Consider the following 21,297-nt stretch of genomic DNA (forward strand, 5'->3'; position numbering starts at 1 on the left):
GTAAATTTTATGAAGCACGGACACGCCCAGATTGCTGCCATGTCCGTGTCGGATAACGGATACGCGTTCAGGACGCGGATGCGGCATGTCTGCTTTTTCATCTTTTGTCGGACATGGGTTGACAGGAATGAACACGGGTAGGTTCGGGTAGATACGGGTTGGACATGAAATTCTGCGTTTTGGCCTTTTTTAAAAAAAAAAAAAAAATTTCCTGAAATCAGAAGCCCTATATGCTTCGTCCAGTCCATCCTTTCCTCTTTCACTCTGCAAAATCTGTCGCTTGTGAGCATTGCTCTGTCTCTCTGACCCACGGTCGCCATCGCATCATCAGTTCGACGCCTCCTCAGTCACAGTTTCAGCGTCTTCTCCGGCCTCACCTCTGTATTCCGTTGCTTCTTCTTCGGCTTTGTCTTCTCCGGCCTCCCCATATCAGAAGTTGGTTCCGTCGCTTTTCCATTCAGTTCTTCTCCGGCGTTGTCTTCTCTGGCCTCTGCCGTAAGTTCTTCTCTGGCGCCTCTTCTTTGGTCAGTTCTTCCGTTCTGAAATCGCCCACCCCTGTCCACGTCTTCTCTTCCGTCGCAGTCTCCGAGCATATAGTCAAGCTTTAGGTTGTATTTGGATGGATGGATTTAAGTTGGGAATTTGAATTTGGAATCTCACATGTAAAATTCATGGATTCTAAATTTATTTGGATGATATAAAAAATTTTAAATTATAATGTTAAAATCCTTTATTTAGATCTAAAATAAAATTTTAAATTTTAAAATCTATATTTGAATTTAAAAGAAACTTGAAAGATTTGTCAAACTCGATGATTTGAATGGCCAACTTTCAATGAGATCAGACAAACAAAGCCGATTGGGAATGTGGCACTTGTGACGATCGGGACGGGACCTTCGACTTCCACTGGGACTGGCTTGACGGCGACGATGGGAACCAGATCGAGGAGGACAACCGGGATTAGATAGCCGACTTTCACTGGGACTGGACAGACAGCCTAGTCATCGTTGTCGGTCAGGTCTTGGTGGAAGTTGGCCGTTCGGTCCCTGTCTTCCCTTTCGGTTTGGTGTCGATGGAAGTTGGCTGTTTGGTCCCTGTCGTCACTGTCAGTCCAGTCGCGGTGGAAGTCAGGCATTCGGTCTTTGTCGTCAACGTCTGTCCGGTCTTGGTGGAAGTTGGGCGTCCAGTCCTTGTCGTCCTCATCTGGTCCCTATGGAAGTAGGGCTTCTGGTCCCCGTCGTCGCTGTCTATCTTGTCTTGGCAAAAGTGGAGTGTCTGGTCCTCGTTGTCGACAATTTGAATGGCCAACTTCCAACAAGATTAGACAAACAAAGTCGATTGAGACCGTGGCATTGATGACGACCGGGATGGGACTTTCTACTTCCACCGGGATCGGCCCAATGGAGACGACGGGGACTGGATCAAGGAGGACGATGGGGATTAGGTGGTTGACTTCCACTAGGACTAGATTGACGGCCTCGTCATCCTTGCCTATTAGGTCTCGGTGGAAGTTGGCCGTCAGGTCCCTGTCTTCCACCTTGGTTCGGTATCAGTGGAAATCGGCCTTCCGGTCTCTATCATCACTATCCGTTTGGTCGTGGTGGGAATCGGGCGTTCAGTCTCTGTTGTTAACGTCTGTCCGGTCCCGGTGGAAGTCAGGTGTCCGATCCCCATCATCGCTGTTTGGTCCTTGTGGAAGTTAGGCGTTTGGTACCCTTCGTCGCTGTCTATCCTGTCTCGGTGGAAGCTGAGCGTCTGGTTCCTGTCGTCGTTAGTCCGATCTTGGTGGAAGTTGAGCGTCCGGTTCCCGTCATCATCATCATTAGTCCGATCCTTGTGGAAGTCAAGCATTCAGTTGTCGTCGTTGTCGTTAGTCCAATCCTGGTGGAAGTCAATCGTCTGGTCCCCGTCGTCGTCGTCGGTCCAACAAGTTCGATCTCGATCGAAGTTGGAAGTCCGATCCTCATCATCGCCGTTGGTTTGGTCTCAATGGAAGTTGAGCGTCCGGTCCCTATCGGTCTTATCCGGTTGAAAGTCAGGAGTCCGGTCCCCGTCGGTCCTATCTGATTGAAAGTCATGTGTCTAGTCCTGTTGTCGCCATCAGTCCAATACCTGTGGAAGTCGGGCGTTTGATCGCCATTGTTGTTGTTGGTCCGGTTCTTGTGGAAGTCTGCCATCTCGTCCCAGTCAACAATGGCACCTTGTTTTCGTCAGCTTTGGTAGTTCGGTCGAATTATTGTTGGCAGGTTGATCAAGCCTTCATGCTTTTGGGTCAAATTATAAAAGAGCTTAAGTTAGGATTTGAAATAATATGAGTTTAGAAAGGATTTCAAATTACAAAGAAATTAAGGGAGGACTTGGATTTTTGATTATCCAAATAATGGATTTGGCTCAAATCTAAATTTATGTGTATCTAAACATAGCATTAAAGTTTTCTTTTCTTTTCTTATTAATAAAGGAAAGTGGGAACTGGGAAAATTAATTCTGAAAAACACGAACAAGAAGATATTGCAATTTGGCTTTTTATAATCTCATAATCACACAAGTTAACCCCACCACAGAAATAATTTTTTTTTTCAATTTCCATCGTTTTTTGGGTCAGATTTTCATTTCCTTGGTTTATTTCTTTTAACTTTACTATTAATGAAGAATATGAGAATCATTATATTGTTAATTGCTTTATTCTTTATTGTATTGAAAATATATGTATATCTAAATATTTACTATTTAATTATTTTTATTTTATTATGTTATCTAATTATTTAATATTTAATTATTTAAATAGCTGTACCTATATCCTAAAATTTTTAAAAATTGCCGTGTCCATGTATCATGTTGTATCATATCCGATATTTGTACCTATATTGGTGCTTCACTTACATGTTTCTTTGTTGTGATCATTACTTTTTGTTTCAGTAGTATATAGTCATGTATCATAAATTTATAATTGTTATTCATTTCTGAATTCTCTTATATTTTTAAATAGTTATTGCTTAATAATTTTCTTACGATCTGGAGCGAAAGTTTTGATGATTTTCTTTTTATTTACGAGCTTTGGGGGGAAAAAAAAGGAATTCCAACCTGCATCCCGCTTCTGCTGCCTGCGTACGTTTTGACCCCAGAGGATGTGCTTGTTTTCTGGGCTTTAGTTGAGTGATTTTGGCAAGGCTTGAAACCTTATTTCACTATATCAATGCCGACATCGAGCCGGATTTGCTTCTACCAATTTATGTGTTATGTATATTTAACTACAGTCACGTGCCCATTTTCTGAACTTATATCTTTGGAGTTTCAATATGTCAATGAACTTGTTACGCTTGCTGATAAATCAGTTCCATTAATCTGTCAAGGGTGTAATTCAATATAGTTTGATCTTGCTGTAAAAGGATGTAGCTTTTCACTCATGCTTGACATTTACATACAACATTTTTCCAGCGACTTATGTAAAAAGATTTTGTTTTGTTATATAAATTTAGTGTTATTTATGATATTAAGCTTGGTATATGATAGATCATTATGGCATCATACAATTCATGTAGCCGACTACAGATAAGGCTTGTTATTGTTGTTGTATTTAAATCTAGTGTCATGCTGGCAATACCATTTAGCTTTTTATGATGTTAAGGATTCGAAACTAGATGGGTCTTTTCCTTTTTGACACTGATTTGATCAAAATGATAGTGATATATTTGCTGATCATTGCTTGATAGTGCCATCTGAGGGATTTGAATTCATAAGAAGATGTTGGTTTTTTTGTTATATAAATCCATATATTTAATTTGAATTCATTTTTTCAGTGTAGGAGCCATCTCAACAAGAAGAGTTCACATTGAAAACTTGATTGTTTCTACTTTGATCTATTGTTGGATGGTTGTTGGTTTATTTTCATTGTTCAATTTCATTTGTTGAATTGTTGTATTGTTCTACCTTTCATGGATTTGGCTTATGCTCTATTGTGTTGCTGTATGGAGTAATGTATCATGTACTCTATGGAATTATAATATTTTAGTTTTTGAAAAATTCAAGTTCATAATAATTGATAAGTAGGCTTTAAGTATGTCTTGATGGGCTTAAAGCCTATTTAAGGCCTTTAAGCCTATTTAAAGGCCTTCTTAAAAAGGCAGGCCTTTAGGCTAGGCCAAGCCAAGACCTTACGCAATCTCAGGCAGCAGCCTTAGAAAAGGCTTGTATAGGCCATAGGTCTAGTCTCAAGCTTGAGGCCTGCCTTGTAGGTTCATTCCTAAATGGCTAAGGCCAGGCTCGGCTCATTTCCATCCCTACCCCTGTCTTATTATTGGATCTTCTTTAACCCTAAAGTTCTATTCCACGTCTACGTGAAGTTACTGTCTCTTTACTGGATTGAAACCAGAGGTTCGTTTACTCCTTTCAAAATTATACCTTTTGAAGCACATGCAACTTGTGATTCCCGAATTTGGTTTCTTGGGGCATTTATTATCAGAAATGGAGGAACTTTTATACTGCAAATTGTTTTTCCTTGATTTCTAGAATCTTGGGTGATTCCCAGATCTTTGTCTTCACTCATTTTGAGTTTTTTTTTTTTTTTCTGTGAACATCAGAGAATGCTGGCTAAGGAGGAAAACTCTGATAAGGATAAGTGCTTGGAGCTATTTCTAAAGATCAGTTTAGATGAACGCACGGCTCGAAACACAATTGCTAACAACAAAGTCACGGCCAATCTCACTGCTGTCATTAATGAGGTAATAAACCTTGTTGTTTGGACCAGAAACTTAATTCATGGGGATTTTTCATCCCAGAGTGAAATCTCTATTTATACTTCCAATTGAGAATTTTGAAGTTTTTCTTTTTCAGACTAATTTTACGTTTTTATTTGGTTCTTGGGTGTTTTAAGGCTGCTGTTACTGATGGATGCAATCGAACTGTTGGAAATCTACTTTACACGGTAAGATATAACTTGGAGTACGGTCAATTTTCCTTTGATGGATCATTGGAGGATAAAAATTCTCTTCTTTCTCTGTGTATGTCAAATTTTGGGGGGAATGCTTGGATCATATCTTTATATGGACTCTACATTCCTCAATAGTTACCAAAAAAAAAAAAAAGTTCTTACCGGTGTTTTTCTTTTCAGGAGTTTTTATCAATATTTATTGATTTATTGAAATAGTTCTTGCCATTAATCTATGTGGCAGGTTGCCACAAAGTATCCAGCCAATGCCTTAGTGCATCGTCCGACGCTGCTGCAATACGTTGTTTCATCAAAGGTGTTTGGAGTAGTTTCTTAAGGCAGTTTAGAATAGTTTCTTTTCAATGTTTTATGCTTGGCTTATACAATATCATTGCTGTTTCTCTTGTGTGATTATGTCATTCCATGTTATCTTTCATTGCTTAGTTGATATACGTTTATCATGAAATTGTTGGCTTAGATGAATTTGTACACTGGAGTATTACCCTTGGCCTCACTAACATTTTAATTGCAGATAAAAACTACAGCACAGTTAGATGCAGCACTAGCCTTTCTTGCTGTTGTGGGACCAGAGAACCTTGATTTGGGGAAGTTTGAAGAAGCTTGTGGCGTTGGTATGGTAGAAAGAGCAATGTCATATAATTAACTGTAGCGTCCAATCCTTTTTATTAAGATATACTGCTAATGGTTTTGTTTTCTTCCACTCATATTGATTTCAATGTTGAGTGCTGGTTAAACGTTGATTGTGTTTCTAATTTCTTTACATGCGTGAGCAGGTGTTGAGGTTTCGCTGGAAGAAATCAAACAAACTGTTAATGAAGTAGTTGAAGCAAATAAGGCTACTATTCTGGAGCAACGGTATCGAACTAATGGTAGGTGTCCAATTCCCCATTGTCATGGAACCTACTAATTTAATCATGTAAATTTGCTTGGAGTTCAAAATTATCATGCGTTGCTAGTGCCCCATACTAACATCTCAATTTTTAGTTTTCTGTATCTGACATGTCAGATTGTGTCATATAGGATATGCAAACTTGCATCTTTGCAACATAAGTAGTTAACTTTGTCATTTATTGTTTGTGATACCCATTTTACATTCATGTAGCAGGTTCCTTACAAAATAGACGTCAAATGTATAACCTGGCAAGAGATGATGCTGTCTTTTTTCCTTATGATACTACTGACCAACAACAATAGCTTTTGGTTTCCTCTGATATTTAGCTTTCAAAAATGAGACTAGTGGTTGACCAAATAAAAGATGTGACTAATGTGTCAGCTTGAACAGAAATGAAAACTTCTGGGGTTCATAACAAAAATAGAAAAAGAAAAAGAAAAAAAAACAATCAAATCTGATTTGATCCAAGCAATAACAAACAATAATTCATAAAAACAGAAACTGGGAGTAGTAACACCTCTGTTGAAATTGCTGTATCACTTTGAGCATTCAAGACAAAACCTCCTCATTTTTTGATGGTTCTGAATTCTTAAAAAAATGCATCTTTGTTAGCTTATCTCATGCTCATGTGTCGCTACATACTGCCTATTATTGATATTGATGTTGTATTGGGTGGAGGAAGGCAAGGGATCACCATTGATCTAAGCATGATAAAGCATTTCCGAAAATATCTTGATTATTTTCATTCATCAGTTGAATAGTTCTGTCGAACAGAGGTAGAGGGAATGAAGATTTTAATACATAGAAATGGGGCAATAGAATTAATAACACGCAGGTTTAGGTCCAAAACACAATTACAAGGCAACAAATCTGGGCATTAAATGCCCTAACATTCGGAAATTGAAAAAGGAACAAGTATTAAACTGTTGCACCAAATCTGGGATTAATAGAGAGAGAAATAGGTCAGATTTATTATTATTAGGGTTGTACTAGATCTGGAAATATTCTCCATGTCTGGTCCTCTGTTAATTAATAAAAATACCAGTTCGGCACAATAACTACTAATCTCAATCTCCATGATCTAACACTTCCTTTGGAATTTAGATGGATGGGAATGAAGGGGTTAAAGAAGTTAACTGCCATCATTTTCCCCTCTAAGCACAAATCGTTATTTTGATTTATTTTACCTTAGTTCTAGTATATGATGGTTTTAGAGTTTATTCTGGCCCAATTGTTCCAAACTGTGGACCTTTTCAGCACTTACGAACTTTTAACCTTTTTTTGCTAGTTGGTGAGTTACTGGGGCATGTACGGAAGAGGCATCCATGGGCTGATGCTAAAGTTGTCAAGGTGATGATGGCTATGAAAGAAAGCTAATATGAGAAATTAAATCATAGACGATGATAGTGTTTTTAATCATTGCTCCTCTGCTCTTTTTTCATCGCAGCAAGTCATGGATGCCAAATTATTTGAACTGCTTGGTGAAAGGACGGCTGCAGATGATGAAAAGCCTGTAAAAAAGAAGAAAGAGAAGCCTGCTAAAGTAGAGGTGAGTACTTCTGTATATTGGAAGATTTTTTATACACTTATTTTCTCATTGCCTTTTATTTTGATGTCATGGGTAGTGGAGGATTTTTACAAATTTGCTCACATGCTTACATAGGGTAAGGCAGCTGATGTGCCTATTCCAGAAAAGCCATCTGAAGAAGATCTGAATCCATTTTTAATATTCCCTAACCCTGAGGAAAATTTTAAGGTAAATAATTGTCTTATTCTAATTACTAGTTTTATAATCATTCTATTTTGTTCACGTTGTGTCGTAGACTCTTGCCTCAATTTGACTGTTTTTGTTCTGTAAAATCATTGCAATCTACTGTCAACGGATCGATTTATGTGATAGTATCCATGCAGTGGGGTGATCTATAGCTACATTGAAACTTTCTAGTTTGTGTTGTTTTGCCTCTCCAGATTATAAATTTTCCTATATGCTGGGTTTCTTGTTGAAACATTAAAGTTTCTGTGGCATTAGTTCATATTACAACAGCTCATGAGCATTTTATACCTTTTATTGATTTTCAGGTGCATACTGAAGTACCTTTTAGCAATGGCAGTATTCTGAGGTGTTGCAATACAAAAGAGCTTCTTGACAAGCACTTGAAAGCTAAAGAGGAGATTCTTGACAAGCACCTCATGTATAGAAAGGAGCTTCTTGAAAGACACTTAAAAGCAAAGCGTGGGAGTGTTTTGACCCGGTTTCCACCTGAACCGAATGGATACCTGCATATTGGTCATGCCAAGGTACATATAATGCATTTATGATATCCCTGCAGATTAATATATATCCTTTTCATTGACTTGTTTGTTACTCAGGCAATGTTTATTGATTTTGGCTTGGCAAAAGATAGAGGTGGAGGGTGCTATCTAAGGTGATTGTGTTTGCTATTAATTTCCTATATGTTTTTTTGCTACTTAATGCTACTGGTGTTTATTTGCTGGAAAGGGTAGACGTTGCTCCTATGGACACTCAAATTTTGTGATTGTCTGTCGGGGTGTGTTTAGCATCTCAAACATCTTAGTTCTAAATTTTTTGTTCTTTACTTTTTAATAACTGCTTCATTATTTCAGATTAAGCAAAGATTGAAATGCCTCATGTCTTTCAGCTCCCCCCTAAAAAAAGGGAAAAAAAAAAAGATATTCATGATTTGTGCCTTATGTTCTTGTAGAAATCCTGCTGCATCTGTTTATTGCATTGATTGAATTATTCCTTAATTTGCATCTGCTTAATGTTTTAGTTTAGTCATTAATTGGTCAATCTGGTAATTTTATTCTGTACAAGACAAGTGGATTGCAATTCTACTGCATATGTTCATGTCATGATTATTACCTTCCATGTCAAACGTTTTCGGGTTTAGCTTTTCACAGGCCATCATAAAAGGTTTATTAAGTTTCTATCAGCTCTCTAAAGGAACTTTCAATTTGATCTTTCTTGCTCTAGGTATGATGATACAAACCCTGAAGCAGAAAAGAAGGAATATATTGATCACATTGAAGAAATTGTACGGTGGATGGGATGGGAACCATTGAAGGTATGCTAGTTTGTATGAGTGACATCTCTCTTGCTTCTACACTGACGCCTTTTTGATTGTTTAAAAGATCTGCTCTTTATGCAGATTACTTATACCAGTGATTACTTCCAAGAACTGTATGAATTAGCTGTGGAGCTTATAAGAAGAGGTCATGCATACGTTGATCATCAGGTTAGTAATAAAGCATCTCTGTACATTATTAACGTGAAGATGGTAAACTGTTCTGTTAAGTGGTTTGTTACTGTAGGATGAGATGAATGGATCAGCTACTAATTGACTCATCCAAAGCATAATTTCTTAGCATTTTGGTTGTTTCATGCAGCTATCTCATTTTGCATGAAATTATATCATATCAGCTGGGATAAAATTGTTGATGTGTACCAAATAACTTCTACAGGTTACAAAGTACTAAACTAATAGAGGATAAGAAAATTGCATGATGTTCTTAATTCATTCTGTATTAGTTCCATATGGCAAAGTATGCATTTAAATGATTTGGTTTCAGACACCAGAGGAGATAAAGGAGTATAGGGAGAAGAAACTGAACAGTCCGTGGAGGGACAGACCAATTGCAGAATCATTGAAACTCTTTGAAGATATGAGAACTGGTCTTATTGAAGAAGGAAAAGCCACACTTAGAATGAAGCAGGACATGCAGAGTGATAATTACAATATGTATGACCTCATTGCATACCGAATTAAGGTGAGCACACAACCAAATGTGTTTGGTGTGATAACTTAAAGCTTCATGGAGATCATGCAATCTTATGGCGGGAATTCTTTATTCCTTTAGTTTACCCCTCATCCTCATGCTGGAGACAAGTGGTGTATCTATCCCAGTTATGATTATGCTCACTGCATTGTGGACTCTCTTGAGAACATCACACATTCAGTAAGTTCTCTTTCACTACATTTTTTTCAATGCGTTATTTCAATTTAAGATATTTATGTGTTGAGAAAGTGAGTGGAATCTTTTATTGTAATTTATCATTTTATAAATTTACAACCATTTTGTGGAAGGGGCAGGCTTGGTCCAAATATTTATGTTTTGCACTTTAAGGTTGCACAGTAGTTTCAGACTATACTGCTGCGATTTGGATGAGCAATCGGGTCTGTTAAGACTCATAAGAGCTTTTTATAGTTTTTTATTTAGGGGTTTCCTAAATTGTGCAGTGCTGTTTTTAGGGATGGAGTGGAATGCTTGAATTTCCTGGATATATTTTTTTTAAGAAAAAAACTTCATCTTATATGTCCTTTCCAAGGGGATTGAGAGCTCTTTTGATGTAATAATTTTTTTCTTTGGCTTTTTGTTTATTCCTTTTAGGGCAGTTTCTTATTATTTATTATCTTTCCATTTGTTTGTGTTAACTCATGCTGTAAATTCTAGTGTATGCTTATCTAGTATATGATCTACTATCTTTCCAAGTGTTATGTTTTCTTAGTCAATTTATGCATGTATCATGCAGCTGTGCACGCTGGATTTGAAACTCGTCGTGCATCATACTATTGGTTATTGCATTCTTTGGGACTCTACCAACCTTTTGTCTGGGAATATTCGAGGTTGAATATCTCCAACACTGTTATGTCAAAGCGTAAGGTGAGACAATTGTTTTGAACATGTTAAAATCTGTTCATAACACATTTTTTGTGCTCCTAATTATTTCTTATGTATTGCTGTTAAAGCTCAATCGTCTTGTGACGGAGAAGTGGGTGAATGGTTGGGATGATCCTCGTCTGATGACACTAGCAGGTTTGCGGCGCAGAGGTGTGACTCCAACTGCAATCAATGCTTTTGTTCGAGGAATTGGAATCACTAGAAGGTAGGATATGGATGCATAGAGAACTAATATCTATATATGTGACCATCATCATGGTTGGCAATTAATTGTATCAGATAAGAATTTAAGTTTTTACTGCAGAAAAAATACTTGAAATATATTTACCCTATGATTCATAGTGTCGACATCAATTGTTTGCAATTTGACGTTTATGTGACTTCGAAAGTTTTGCTGACATTTGCTTTTGGTTATTCACTATTATTGGATCAAACTGATTGCAGTCTAAACTGACTAAAACCCCTTCTTTCTTTGGATATTTTTTGGCTAACCATATATCTATGTAACGTGCCATTACATTTCAGTGAAAAATTAACTCACCCAAGGTTGGTGCTTAATTGTTAACTTAGATGACTGTGTCACTCTGGAAATTTTATGACAGTCATGTAGAATGGGAATAAAATTTATGTTGTAGGGTAAATTTGTATTATTTTGCATTCTAATGTACAACTATACTCAACTAATCAACACTCCTTAATTGCATATCAAGCATTTCTTGAAATGATGTCAGAGATTGTTACAAATACGCTGGCAAAAGATGTGTTATGAATATATTTTACTCCTTAATTTCCAAATCTTCCCTCTAAAGCAAAGGCATAATGTTGAAAGGTTTTATCTATCTTTTGCGGTTATAGAAAATGTCGCTGATTTGTGTTATTGACACTTCCTCAGCCAGATTGCCACGTTGAAAAAATTTTATGAATAAAGTGACTGTTATTTATTTATTCTCATTGCTTCATCGTTGAGATGGGAAACACTAATACAGAAAATGCACTTCACTGGTACTCATATTTTGTTTTTGGCTTGATAGTTGGTATTCATAATTGGATTTAAAGCATAAAGGATAAATCTCATGGATTTTTTTTTTGTAAATTTTTTTGAATGAAATTGTTGAAGTTTTATAAAAGGAGAACAATAACAACAGCAGCAACAACTACTTTTGAAGACAGAAGAAAGGAAAAGAAAGAAAAAGTAGATAACCATATATGCAAAAAATGCTTTAAGAAAACTTGCTATTATTTTTTGTGAGAGATATTTTGAGCTTTAGATGCTTATATCTTATCTTATTAACAATGCATGGCTTAATTTAATTAATTAAATTTGTTTGCTTTATGTATTTGTTTTCCTTTGTTACAATATTTGGATAATGTTCTGCTCTGTGAATTTTCGTTTCTGTTTATTGTGGAATAACACGTGCAAATCTTTGACCTGATACTGCTGTTTGTGTACAAGAAATGAATAGTTATTTACTGAATATGCATTTAAAAGCATGTCTGACTGGAATGGATGTATCAAACGTGGCTATGGTTAGCTTTGTTTTAAAATAAATCATTTTGATGCAGTGATGGCACTTTAATATCTGTGGAGCGCCTTGAGTATCATGTTAGGGAAGAACTTAACAAGGAAGCTCCTCGTGCAATGGCTGTGCTATATCCGCTCAAGGTACATGTGTCTTGGTTGCATTCTTCTAAAGTATACTGTTGATTTTTTTTTTTTTAATTTGCTAAAGACTGATTGTTTTTTTTAAAGGTTGTTATTACTAATCTGGAAGCCAACTCAACTACAGAGGTGGATGCAAAGAAGTGGCCTGATGCTAAAGCTGATGATGCATCTGCTCTCTACAAGGTGAACTTTATTTTCAAGAAACCAATATCTTTGGAGTATTAGCAACATGCCAACCAATTTTTTGACTAAACTAATTTTATTTAATGTTCATCCACTGATTAACTGTCATGAACCATTGCCTACCAATTAATCTATATCACTGTATCCCTATTCGATATGATTGTGTGCCTAGCAATTTTTTATGTATTACATTATTACTAATTTTGTTTTTGTTCTTAGATTCCATTTACTAATGTTGTATACATCGAACGCTCGGATTTTCGGATGCAAGATTCCAAAGATTATTATGGCCTGGCTCCTGGTAAATCAGTGATACTTAGGTAAGCACAAGGTACAGATTATAATTTGGTCATGTTTTCATGAGAAGTTATATACCCAACAGTCAAGATCCTCATTTTGTGCAGATATGCTTTTCCTATAAAGTGCACTGAAGTTATACTAGCTGATGACAACGAGACGGTTTTAGAAATCCGAGCTGAATATGATCCTTCCAAGAAGACAAAGCCTAAGGTTTATTGTTTTTGCCGAATCTTCATGTTAAAATAATACTTTCTGTGAGTTTGTATAGTAATATTGGTTAAGATGTATAGGGTGTTCTTCATTGGGTTCCTCAACCTTCCCCTGGAGTTGATCCATTTATGATTGAAGTCAGGTTGTTTGAAAAGCTTTTCCTATCGGAGGTCAGTCATCTTTTTTCTCCCTGCCCTCGATCAAATGGCTATTCTATTTTATTTTAGTGCTGACTGGCTATGTTTATTCTAATAACTGCGATAGAATCCGGCTGAACTTGATGATTGGCTTGGTGATCTGAACCCCAAGTCCAAAGTTTTAATTCCAAATGCATATGGTGTGGACTCGTTACGAAATGCGAAAGTTGGTGAGAAGTTCCAGTTTGAAAGATTAGGTAAATTTGGCAACCTTCCTTGATTCTTTATATTGAATATCACTATATTATACTCCCTTTAGTCGTGTTCTATTTACAATTCTCACAAACGAAATTAGTTAAAAGTAGTTAAATGTCAAATTTTTCTACAACTTTCCAAAATTCCCTTTGATTGGTATAGTTCATTGTGGGGAGAGAGTGGGGATGAAAAAGCCATTAAGAGTGAAACAGCCGAGGGACATTTTTTGAAACGAGTCACGAATGTTTCATTAAATTTTTGTAAGGGGTTTTATATTAAGAACCAATGGGTAGGGTCTTGCAAATAGAATTGAAGGGAGTAACATAACTAGTACTCTCACTTGAACTTTGCAAAAACTAATATTAAAGCAAAAGCAAGTAAAGTAGTTCTTTACACGGTGTGAATTGGGTTGTGTCAAGCTCTAATGACACATGAGATGGTGCCTATATTGTTTCCATCCTCAACAGTCTTAGAAAGGTTTGATATTTCATGAGATAACTAGGGACACCTAGAAAACTAAAACTAAATATATGAAAAATCTAGAGTATAGGTAATTCTGTTCCTCATGGGATTGAGAAGCCCTTATTTTTAATACTTGTTACCTAGTATAGTATGTGCATCAATTACAAGCTAGTGATCCAGGTCTACCATGTTACTAGGAAGCGATAATACAAGCAAGAGAATTACTTGAAGACTCAACACTAGGACTCCAAAAGGCATAACTAAAGACTCAGAAGAATTGAATCTTTGAATGCTCGGTAATAGAATGCTTGGTAATAGAAGAATTCAAGTTAAATCAACGTCAAATACTTCTAACAGATTTGATCAATACTACCAATTAACCTAAGATGCGTTTTGTCAAATGCCTTGTGAGCATTTACTCATGGCATTTGTTGAATCAATGTCTGCCTTGGTATAATCACTCTAATCAGATGCAAGTACACTTGAGTTTGATTGTCTATCCCGCTTAATCATGCTAATGGCCATTCTTCTATTACTCCAATCGGATGTGCATAGAATTCAACATTCCACCTGGAACTCAAGACAATAGAACAAAAGCATCAAGTGTAGTACATAAACTCCATTGGAAAAAGAGCAATTTAATATAGTATAGCAAGTAGAAAGAGTTTGTGCAATCAACCAAAATTCATCCATGAAACAACTAGGATAAAATAAACAGAACAGAGAGCATTGCTAGTTGAAGATGATAGAAGGCATCATTTAAGGACCTTGAGTGATTGATCAAGGGAAGTTCGATTGGATCTTCCTCTTCACCATCCGTCATTCTCATCCTTACGAAACCTGTGGCCAACCTATGGAAACTTCCTTCAAAGGCTCGATCTTTCTTCATTTTGCCTAGTTAAGCTTCAGCTTTTATGGATGACAAAATTAGGTGGAAAATCTGTGTTTTACAAAATAGGAAATTAACAGCCAGTCCTGCGGCACTGGGAGCTCAGTGCTGTGGCACTGAACTTGCTGTTATGTGTTGGATTTTGGTGCGCAGCTGGGGACTTGCTGGACAGTGTAGGGTGCAAATATCAGGCTTCTAACTCCCAGAACTCTCAACTTGCATCTGAATGGTTCAGCCCTGGTTCTTTGCTCTCCATTTTGATTCAAATAACTTGGGGACTTAAAGCTCCATGTAAAACCTAATACATAAAGATAGAGACCTAAAATTCGGTTTTAGCTCAAGTTATATTGAGATTTTACTTCAAAATACATAGAGTGAGCAATACTATTACTAACTCAGAACACATGTTCAGTCCGGACAAAATTATATGAAAACATAATTTAAGGAGGGACTCATTGACTCGGGAAATTGGAGGTGCCAATGCCCAACCTAAATCAGTCAGAGCCTTTCTAAAATAATTGCAACTTTGAGGGTGCTGACTCATTATAACCAAAATAGTCTTACCACAGAACTAAATACAAAAAATATGAATTCATAAAAATAAAAGTCCTAAAGTTTTGAATTGCAAGTATTTTGAAGCAAGAGTGCAAAGTGAGGGTGGTGGGAATGTGCGTGCATATGTTGGAGGTTTGATAAAGTTTGTATAAGGCTGGTAAATTTCTCATGATTCCTTTTTCTCACTTCACAAGTATGAGTACGCATGAAGCTAGATATTATAATTCTGTCTTTGTTGCTATAATTTATGATTATTGTATCTGCAATTCCAGGTTATTTTGTGGTCGACGAGGACTCCACTCCTGAAAAACTTGTTTTTAATCGGACAGTGACCTTAAAAGACAGCTATAGTAAAGGTGGGAAATAGGATTTGGTTGCGGGCTAGAAATAGTTCTGATCATGCGGGAAGATCAATGGGTAATACTTGTCCGAATATCACTTGAAACAGATATAAAATTAGTTTTATTTTTTATTTTTGGAAAAAATTGTATGTACAAACTTCCACTTTGATATTGGGGCAGTTTATGGTTTAGACAAACTTTTTGGTCGTGTAAATTCATTTAAGAAAGTAATTAGTAGTTCCTTGGTTATCTATATTCACGCTACAGTGTTATTATGTACTATAAACTCTTTGAGCATTTTATTTGTTATTCAATGTATTTTTTTTATAAAGTTATCCAATGTATTTGTTTACACCCGATGAAGCAATTTGAGCAGCTTGTGGTATCGTTTTCTTAATGGGTTATGTTGTCCAGGTTGTCCTTTTAATGGTCCATTAATTCAACCGAATGAATCTCCAGATTTCAGAAATCTTTTACCTATTAAATGTATTAGCATTTGGCTAATAATTGGTACTGTTTTATTTTATCCCGTTTCACTTGATCATCAGTTAATGTGCTATTCTGTTGAGTTAATTTGTTGTTTCATAGCGACGTACATTGGACAGGGCTACTTCATGATCAAATTTGTTTGTTAGTGTTTAGTCCAGCTGTGGTCTTTTTCAAGTTGCTTCTCACTAAATACCAAACTTTTTAAAATCGTTTTCTGTTAATGAACAACAGCTTAGATGATTGAGAGTATAAGGTGAATTCTTAGCAGACAAATTTTCAAGACTATGAAAGCCTGCCCATTCAATGTATTTACTAGTGCCTGGCCCACAGCAAATTGATGCCGTGCGTTATGCATGAAAATGTGTTCGGAAAGATCTTGGCCATGCAAAATTTAAACACCAGACGTGTTTTATTTTGATGCAGTCTTTTTTGTTTTTGTCTTTTTTTTTTTAAGTAGGAAAGAGGGCTAAGCCCAGGAGCTAAGATAAATTACTTAAAAGGGGATTGAGATTCCAATACGTCAGAAGCAACTATACTCCTAACAAAGCTAGGAGCAACAGCAAATAAAGAAGAATATGAGATCCCTTCCTTAGCTAGCTTACCAGCTACAACATTTTTCTCTCTAGGGATATACTGATTCGTAGTTTCCCAGCCCCACTGAATCATGTTAAGGATCTTCAGCAAAACCATGCTACATATATTGGTGACACTCTTTGAACGTTGGATTTGCAGTCTTTAGATAAGACTTGTGATTAATCTGAATCAGTTTCTCTTATTAATCTGATATGGTTTCTCTTATAGTACATTTTGATCATTTTAGGGTTTCATGTACATGCTAGAGGCCTGGCCTGAATTATTTATTTATTTTTTTTTATTTTTTGCTTGAGTTTCATATTTTAGGTCTTTGATCCAAATTAATTCTGTTGGTAGCTTGTGATAAGGTTATTCATCTAGCCTGGTTGCCGGTATGCCTAGTCCAACTTGGTAAAAAATTGCCCAACCTGTCCTAAAGAAAAAATAATAGCCCAAAAGAATTCGATCATATTCAGGCCGAGCTAAACATTGATTAGCGCTGGACCATGGGCAATATATGCTGCCTTGCCCATTTGGCTAGCTCAAGATTTTTATAATTGTGTGTGTTGCATACATATATTTTAGGGACCCAGGTTTAATTTTTATTTCCAACTTCTATTATTAATTTCTAGTTTGCCACAGAATCGTCATATTTTTATTGAGAAAAATAATGAGTTTCTTTTATTTGTTTAAAACTTTATCATAAATTATGAGGAAATATAATCTATAGGTCTTTATAGTTTATCTCAATTTTGAATTAAATCTCTTAATTTATTTTATTTTAATTAAGCCCTTCTAGTTTGATATGTTTAAGGCTTAGATCCTTGAATTTTTCTTTTTTAAAAAATAAAATTGAAAACTTTCACATTATCACGGGTAGGATAGCTTGTTGCTACCCAGCTTGAAATGCTTGGGCATCTCATGGGTAGGACTAGGTAGTGGATTGCAAAATTTAATTTATTTATTTTTTGGGTTGGGCATCGGACAAAGGTCTTACCCTGCTCAACCACATCCATGTACAACCTAACTTTTGGACATTGTTTTTTTTTTTGGGAGGACATATCTCTTATCAAGAATTTAATTGTTGCTATATATTCAAGATTCAAACTCAATACTTTTGGTTAAACTGGATTAACTCTCTCACTAGTTTATTAAAGCACTCATGTTTTTTTTTTAGAAAAAAATAATCAATCCCCAACAATAGGTTTCATTACAGGCAGACTAGAAATTAAGTGGAAGTAAACGGTCAATACCAAACATTAGAGTAGTTGAATTGATTTAGTTAGAAAAGAAGATGAGAAAATTGCTTGTTATGTCCCTCCTTGGGGTCAAAAATGTGCTAGAGGGCCAAAGGACCAGAGTGGAAGCAGATAGGTTATATATTTAGTTTTCATGGCTATCCGCTTGCATCTTGAGCCTATTTGCTTGCACACTGATTGATTTTTTAGTCCTCCAGCACAATTTCAATTCCAAGAAGGTACTCACTAGCAATTTTCCCAAAGAAATTTTTGTATAATTTTGTCTATCAGTTTTTGATAGAGACAATATTAGCCAGCTAAGGAAATCATTTGAGTAGTCTCGATGATAGGGATGTAATAATCAGGGTTCCAATGTATTGAATCCAATGAGACAGATTAAACTCCCGGCGGAAAATATTCCACTGCTATCTGCTATATCAGCTCTCTCTCTCTCTCATGAGCATGATCAGATTCCAATCTCTGGTAGGCTAATACTGTTGGTGGCTTTAGGGCATCTTTAGTTTGAATCCAATTCCATGACGTTGAGAATTAATTTCAAAGTATGATATTCCTTTGTAGTACATAGTGTCCATTATCACACTTAAAAAGAGCCACTTGTCCTGTAAAGCTAGGCATTCTTCTTTCCCCTTCTTGAGGAGTGGTTTATAAAGCAGAATCAAAATCAAATCATGCTTCTAAACAACTTGCTGCATATTCCTCAGTACCCAAATTGAAGTTAAAGGCCATTTCTTAACTTTTTGTTTAATCAACCTCAGTACATTAATGAGCACATATTTTGTCGTAATTGCATAGATAATAAAATAAAATAAGTCGTATTGTTCATGACTTGTAAGTGGTATAATTCACTATAAATTTCATTGTATGCTGGACATTTTTCTGTGAATAGTCTAAATTCTAAGAAACAAAACACACTATTTCTATGTATGTGCGCACATAATTGAGATTGTTGTACAACCATACAAAAAGAAATGAAATAAAAATCAAAGAGCCCTAAGAGTTTTGTTTTTCCAAATAAATTCAAAGGAAAATATCATTCAAGGATTGTCAACAAAAGTATTTAATATTAAATGAGGATTTAAAGATTTTAAAACATTAGTGCAAGATAGGAGGCTAATTTGAAAATAATTTTAGATGAAAAAAGATTATAATATCTTTGATTTTTTTAACAAAATTAAGAATTTGAAAGAGCTTGGTTATGCGAAGGGCTAAGTATATATTATGTTTCAACAAATAGTTATTTTTTAATTAACAAATACTTATTTGCATTTAATAAGAAGTTATTCGGTAATTGACATGCTCAAAAATTTGAAAGAGCTTGGTTGTGATAAGAGATATATGTAGATTATGTTTTAACAAATAGCCATTCGTTAATTAACAAATATCCATTTACATTTAACAATAAGCTATTCGCTAATTGACAAGTTTAAGGAAATGAAAAACAAAGCAAGGGTATGATAGTATTTTTTTATTTAAAATCATTTTCAAATCAATCTTTTAGTTCTGTAATGATATTTCAGAATCTTTTGATCATGGTTGATATTAAATTACCTCAGTAGTTTTTGAATGATATTTCCCTAAATTCAATCTCTATGTCTTGATGGAGGATTAGTAAATAACATGTTTTGTATTAATATAATCCTCTTCCTTTATTTGGACTTGAGATTGCTTATAAACACACCCATGTTGAGACAATAAAATACTGATATTTTAATCCATAGCTGTGTTGTTTGGTACATTTTACTTTAGGGAAGTTTAATTATGAAAATTAAATAGCATATATCATAAATAGAAAAATTCAATCAATCAACCAACTTGCTCAAGTAATTGAAGTGGCATTAGAAGTACTTTTTGCATCATCCATCATATCAGTGCAATGGCTTTTCAATGTAATGACTCATTTTCTTTTAGACTATTTCCCAGTCCAAGTAGTGTGAAATAATTTGGAGTTATCACCACGTTTTATTATTTTCAGATGACGATTCAATAGTATAGCTGATTGATGTATTTGTTAAATAGGGTCAAAATTAGAAAACAAAAACCAGAGAAAGACAGCAAAAATGTGTGAATTATTAGAGCAATTATTGGTGGGTTTTGTAGTAATGGAATGCAATCAATCAAAGAAGAAATGGTAAGAAATAAAGCAAGTTAAAGGATTTAATGGTCCATGAAGAGTTTGGTCTGAAGACGCTTATATATGCTTTGATATGAAAGAATGAGAGCGAAATTGATTTGATATAAAAGGTTAATGTGTGATGAAATGAGTATATTGTCATATGCTTTCTTCTTCTTCAGATTAAATTATATTTGTCTTTCATTTCACATCAATAGTTGATACCATATGAATCAAATCACATGGGACTTTTTTTCCCCTCTCTTCTCTTTAAAAAATAATTAATAATATGAATAAAGAATACAAAGGACGTGTTCCTTTTTCTTGGGAACTCTGGATAGCATAAGAATTTATCTATCTGTTGTCAGAGTCTTTAAGAAGAAGTATTACTAATACTAGCTTGTATGAATAGTGTCCTTGCCTTTTGGATTCAGTACAGTTTTTTTTTTTTTTTTAGCATTCCAATTTTTATTCAGCAAAATTTAAATGTTAAAAATGTAGGTCTGATTTGTTTTAAAAAAATAGTTTAAGTTACTAATTATTATATCTTTTTCATTCATCGCATAGAAAATATAGTACCTTGTTATATTTAATAATTCAATTTTAAAATTTTGAGCTGAAAATTTTATAAGCTATAATTTTTTTAAAAAATTAAATTACTCATTTAAGTTTTAAGAAATTTGTAATTGTATTATTTAAAATATACTCCTTTGTTAAAAAATATAGACATTTTTAATTGAATGTCATACCCAATAAAGTAGTTACTTACTTTTTTAAAAATTTTTATCTTTTACATTTACTTTAATTTAATACTCTACAATAAATATAAAGTTATTCATTGATAGAGGCACTTTTAAAAAAATAATGATTACATTTCGAAAGATTAAAAATACCTTATATTTTTAAACACCCAACTCCTCAAAAAATGCCTTATATTTTTTAATGGAGGGAGTAATAATTAAATTTTAAGAAAATTATAATTTTAAATGATTTAATAGTTATTTTCCTTAAAAATAGTTTTAAACATCATAACAATTTCTATTAATTGTAAATATTAAAATATTTATAAATTTATTTAAATTTCAAAACCTTAAATTTAATATTTATCGTGTCCTCACTAAAAACCTCATTTATCTCAACTAAGAAGATAAGATGGCAAGTATTCTCATCTCAGATGATACAACTGTAAAAATGGTCATAGAAAATATTCAATTTAAAACTATAAAATAGGATCTCCAATGTGAATTGAATGAATAGATAGCTTCAAAGTTCAAACCTTAAAAAAAGATTAAAAAAACAAAAAAGTAGAAGACAAGTGGAAAAGAAATGATGC

The 21,297-nt window shown here is 34.8% G+C and overlaps 1 protein-coding gene across 1 annotated transcript; it reads left to right on the forward strand.

Moving 5' to 3' along the window:
* The first annotated feature begins 268 nt into the window (after window positions 1–268).
* On the forward strand, window positions 269–15,792 carry LOC129311352 (glutamine--tRNA ligase). Its single transcript, XM_054953597.1, is given in 25 exon segments — window positions 269–495; window positions 4,578–4,718; window positions 4,871–4,921; window positions 5,169–5,240; window positions 5,457–5,556; window positions 5,719–5,814; window positions 7,126–7,187; window positions 7,285–7,386; window positions 7,501–7,593; window positions 7,917–8,135; window positions 8,208–8,263; window positions 8,833–8,923; window positions 9,008–9,094; window positions 9,429–9,626; window positions 9,717–9,815; window positions 10,390–10,399; window positions 10,402–10,520; window positions 10,607–10,743; window positions 12,102–12,201; window positions 12,289–12,384; window positions 12,604–12,704; window positions 12,789–12,894; window positions 12,975–13,064; window positions 13,159–13,288; window positions 15,465–15,792. Coding segments are annotated over 24 exon segments (2,448 nt in total). The 5' UTR covers window positions 269–495; window positions 4,578–4,580; the 3' UTR covers window positions 15,560–15,792.
* Window positions 15,793–21,297: the final 5,505 nt, after the last annotated feature.

The sequence above is a fragment of the Prosopis cineraria genome, unplaced genomic scaffold, assembly GCF_029017545.1.
Source record: "Prosopis cineraria cultivar Desert tree isolate PC_DT_omini unplaced genomic scaffold, ASM2901754v1 PC5, whole genome shotgun sequence".
Taxonomy (NCBI): domain Eukaryota; kingdom Viridiplantae; phylum Streptophyta; class Magnoliopsida; order Fabales; family Fabaceae; genus Prosopis; species Prosopis cineraria.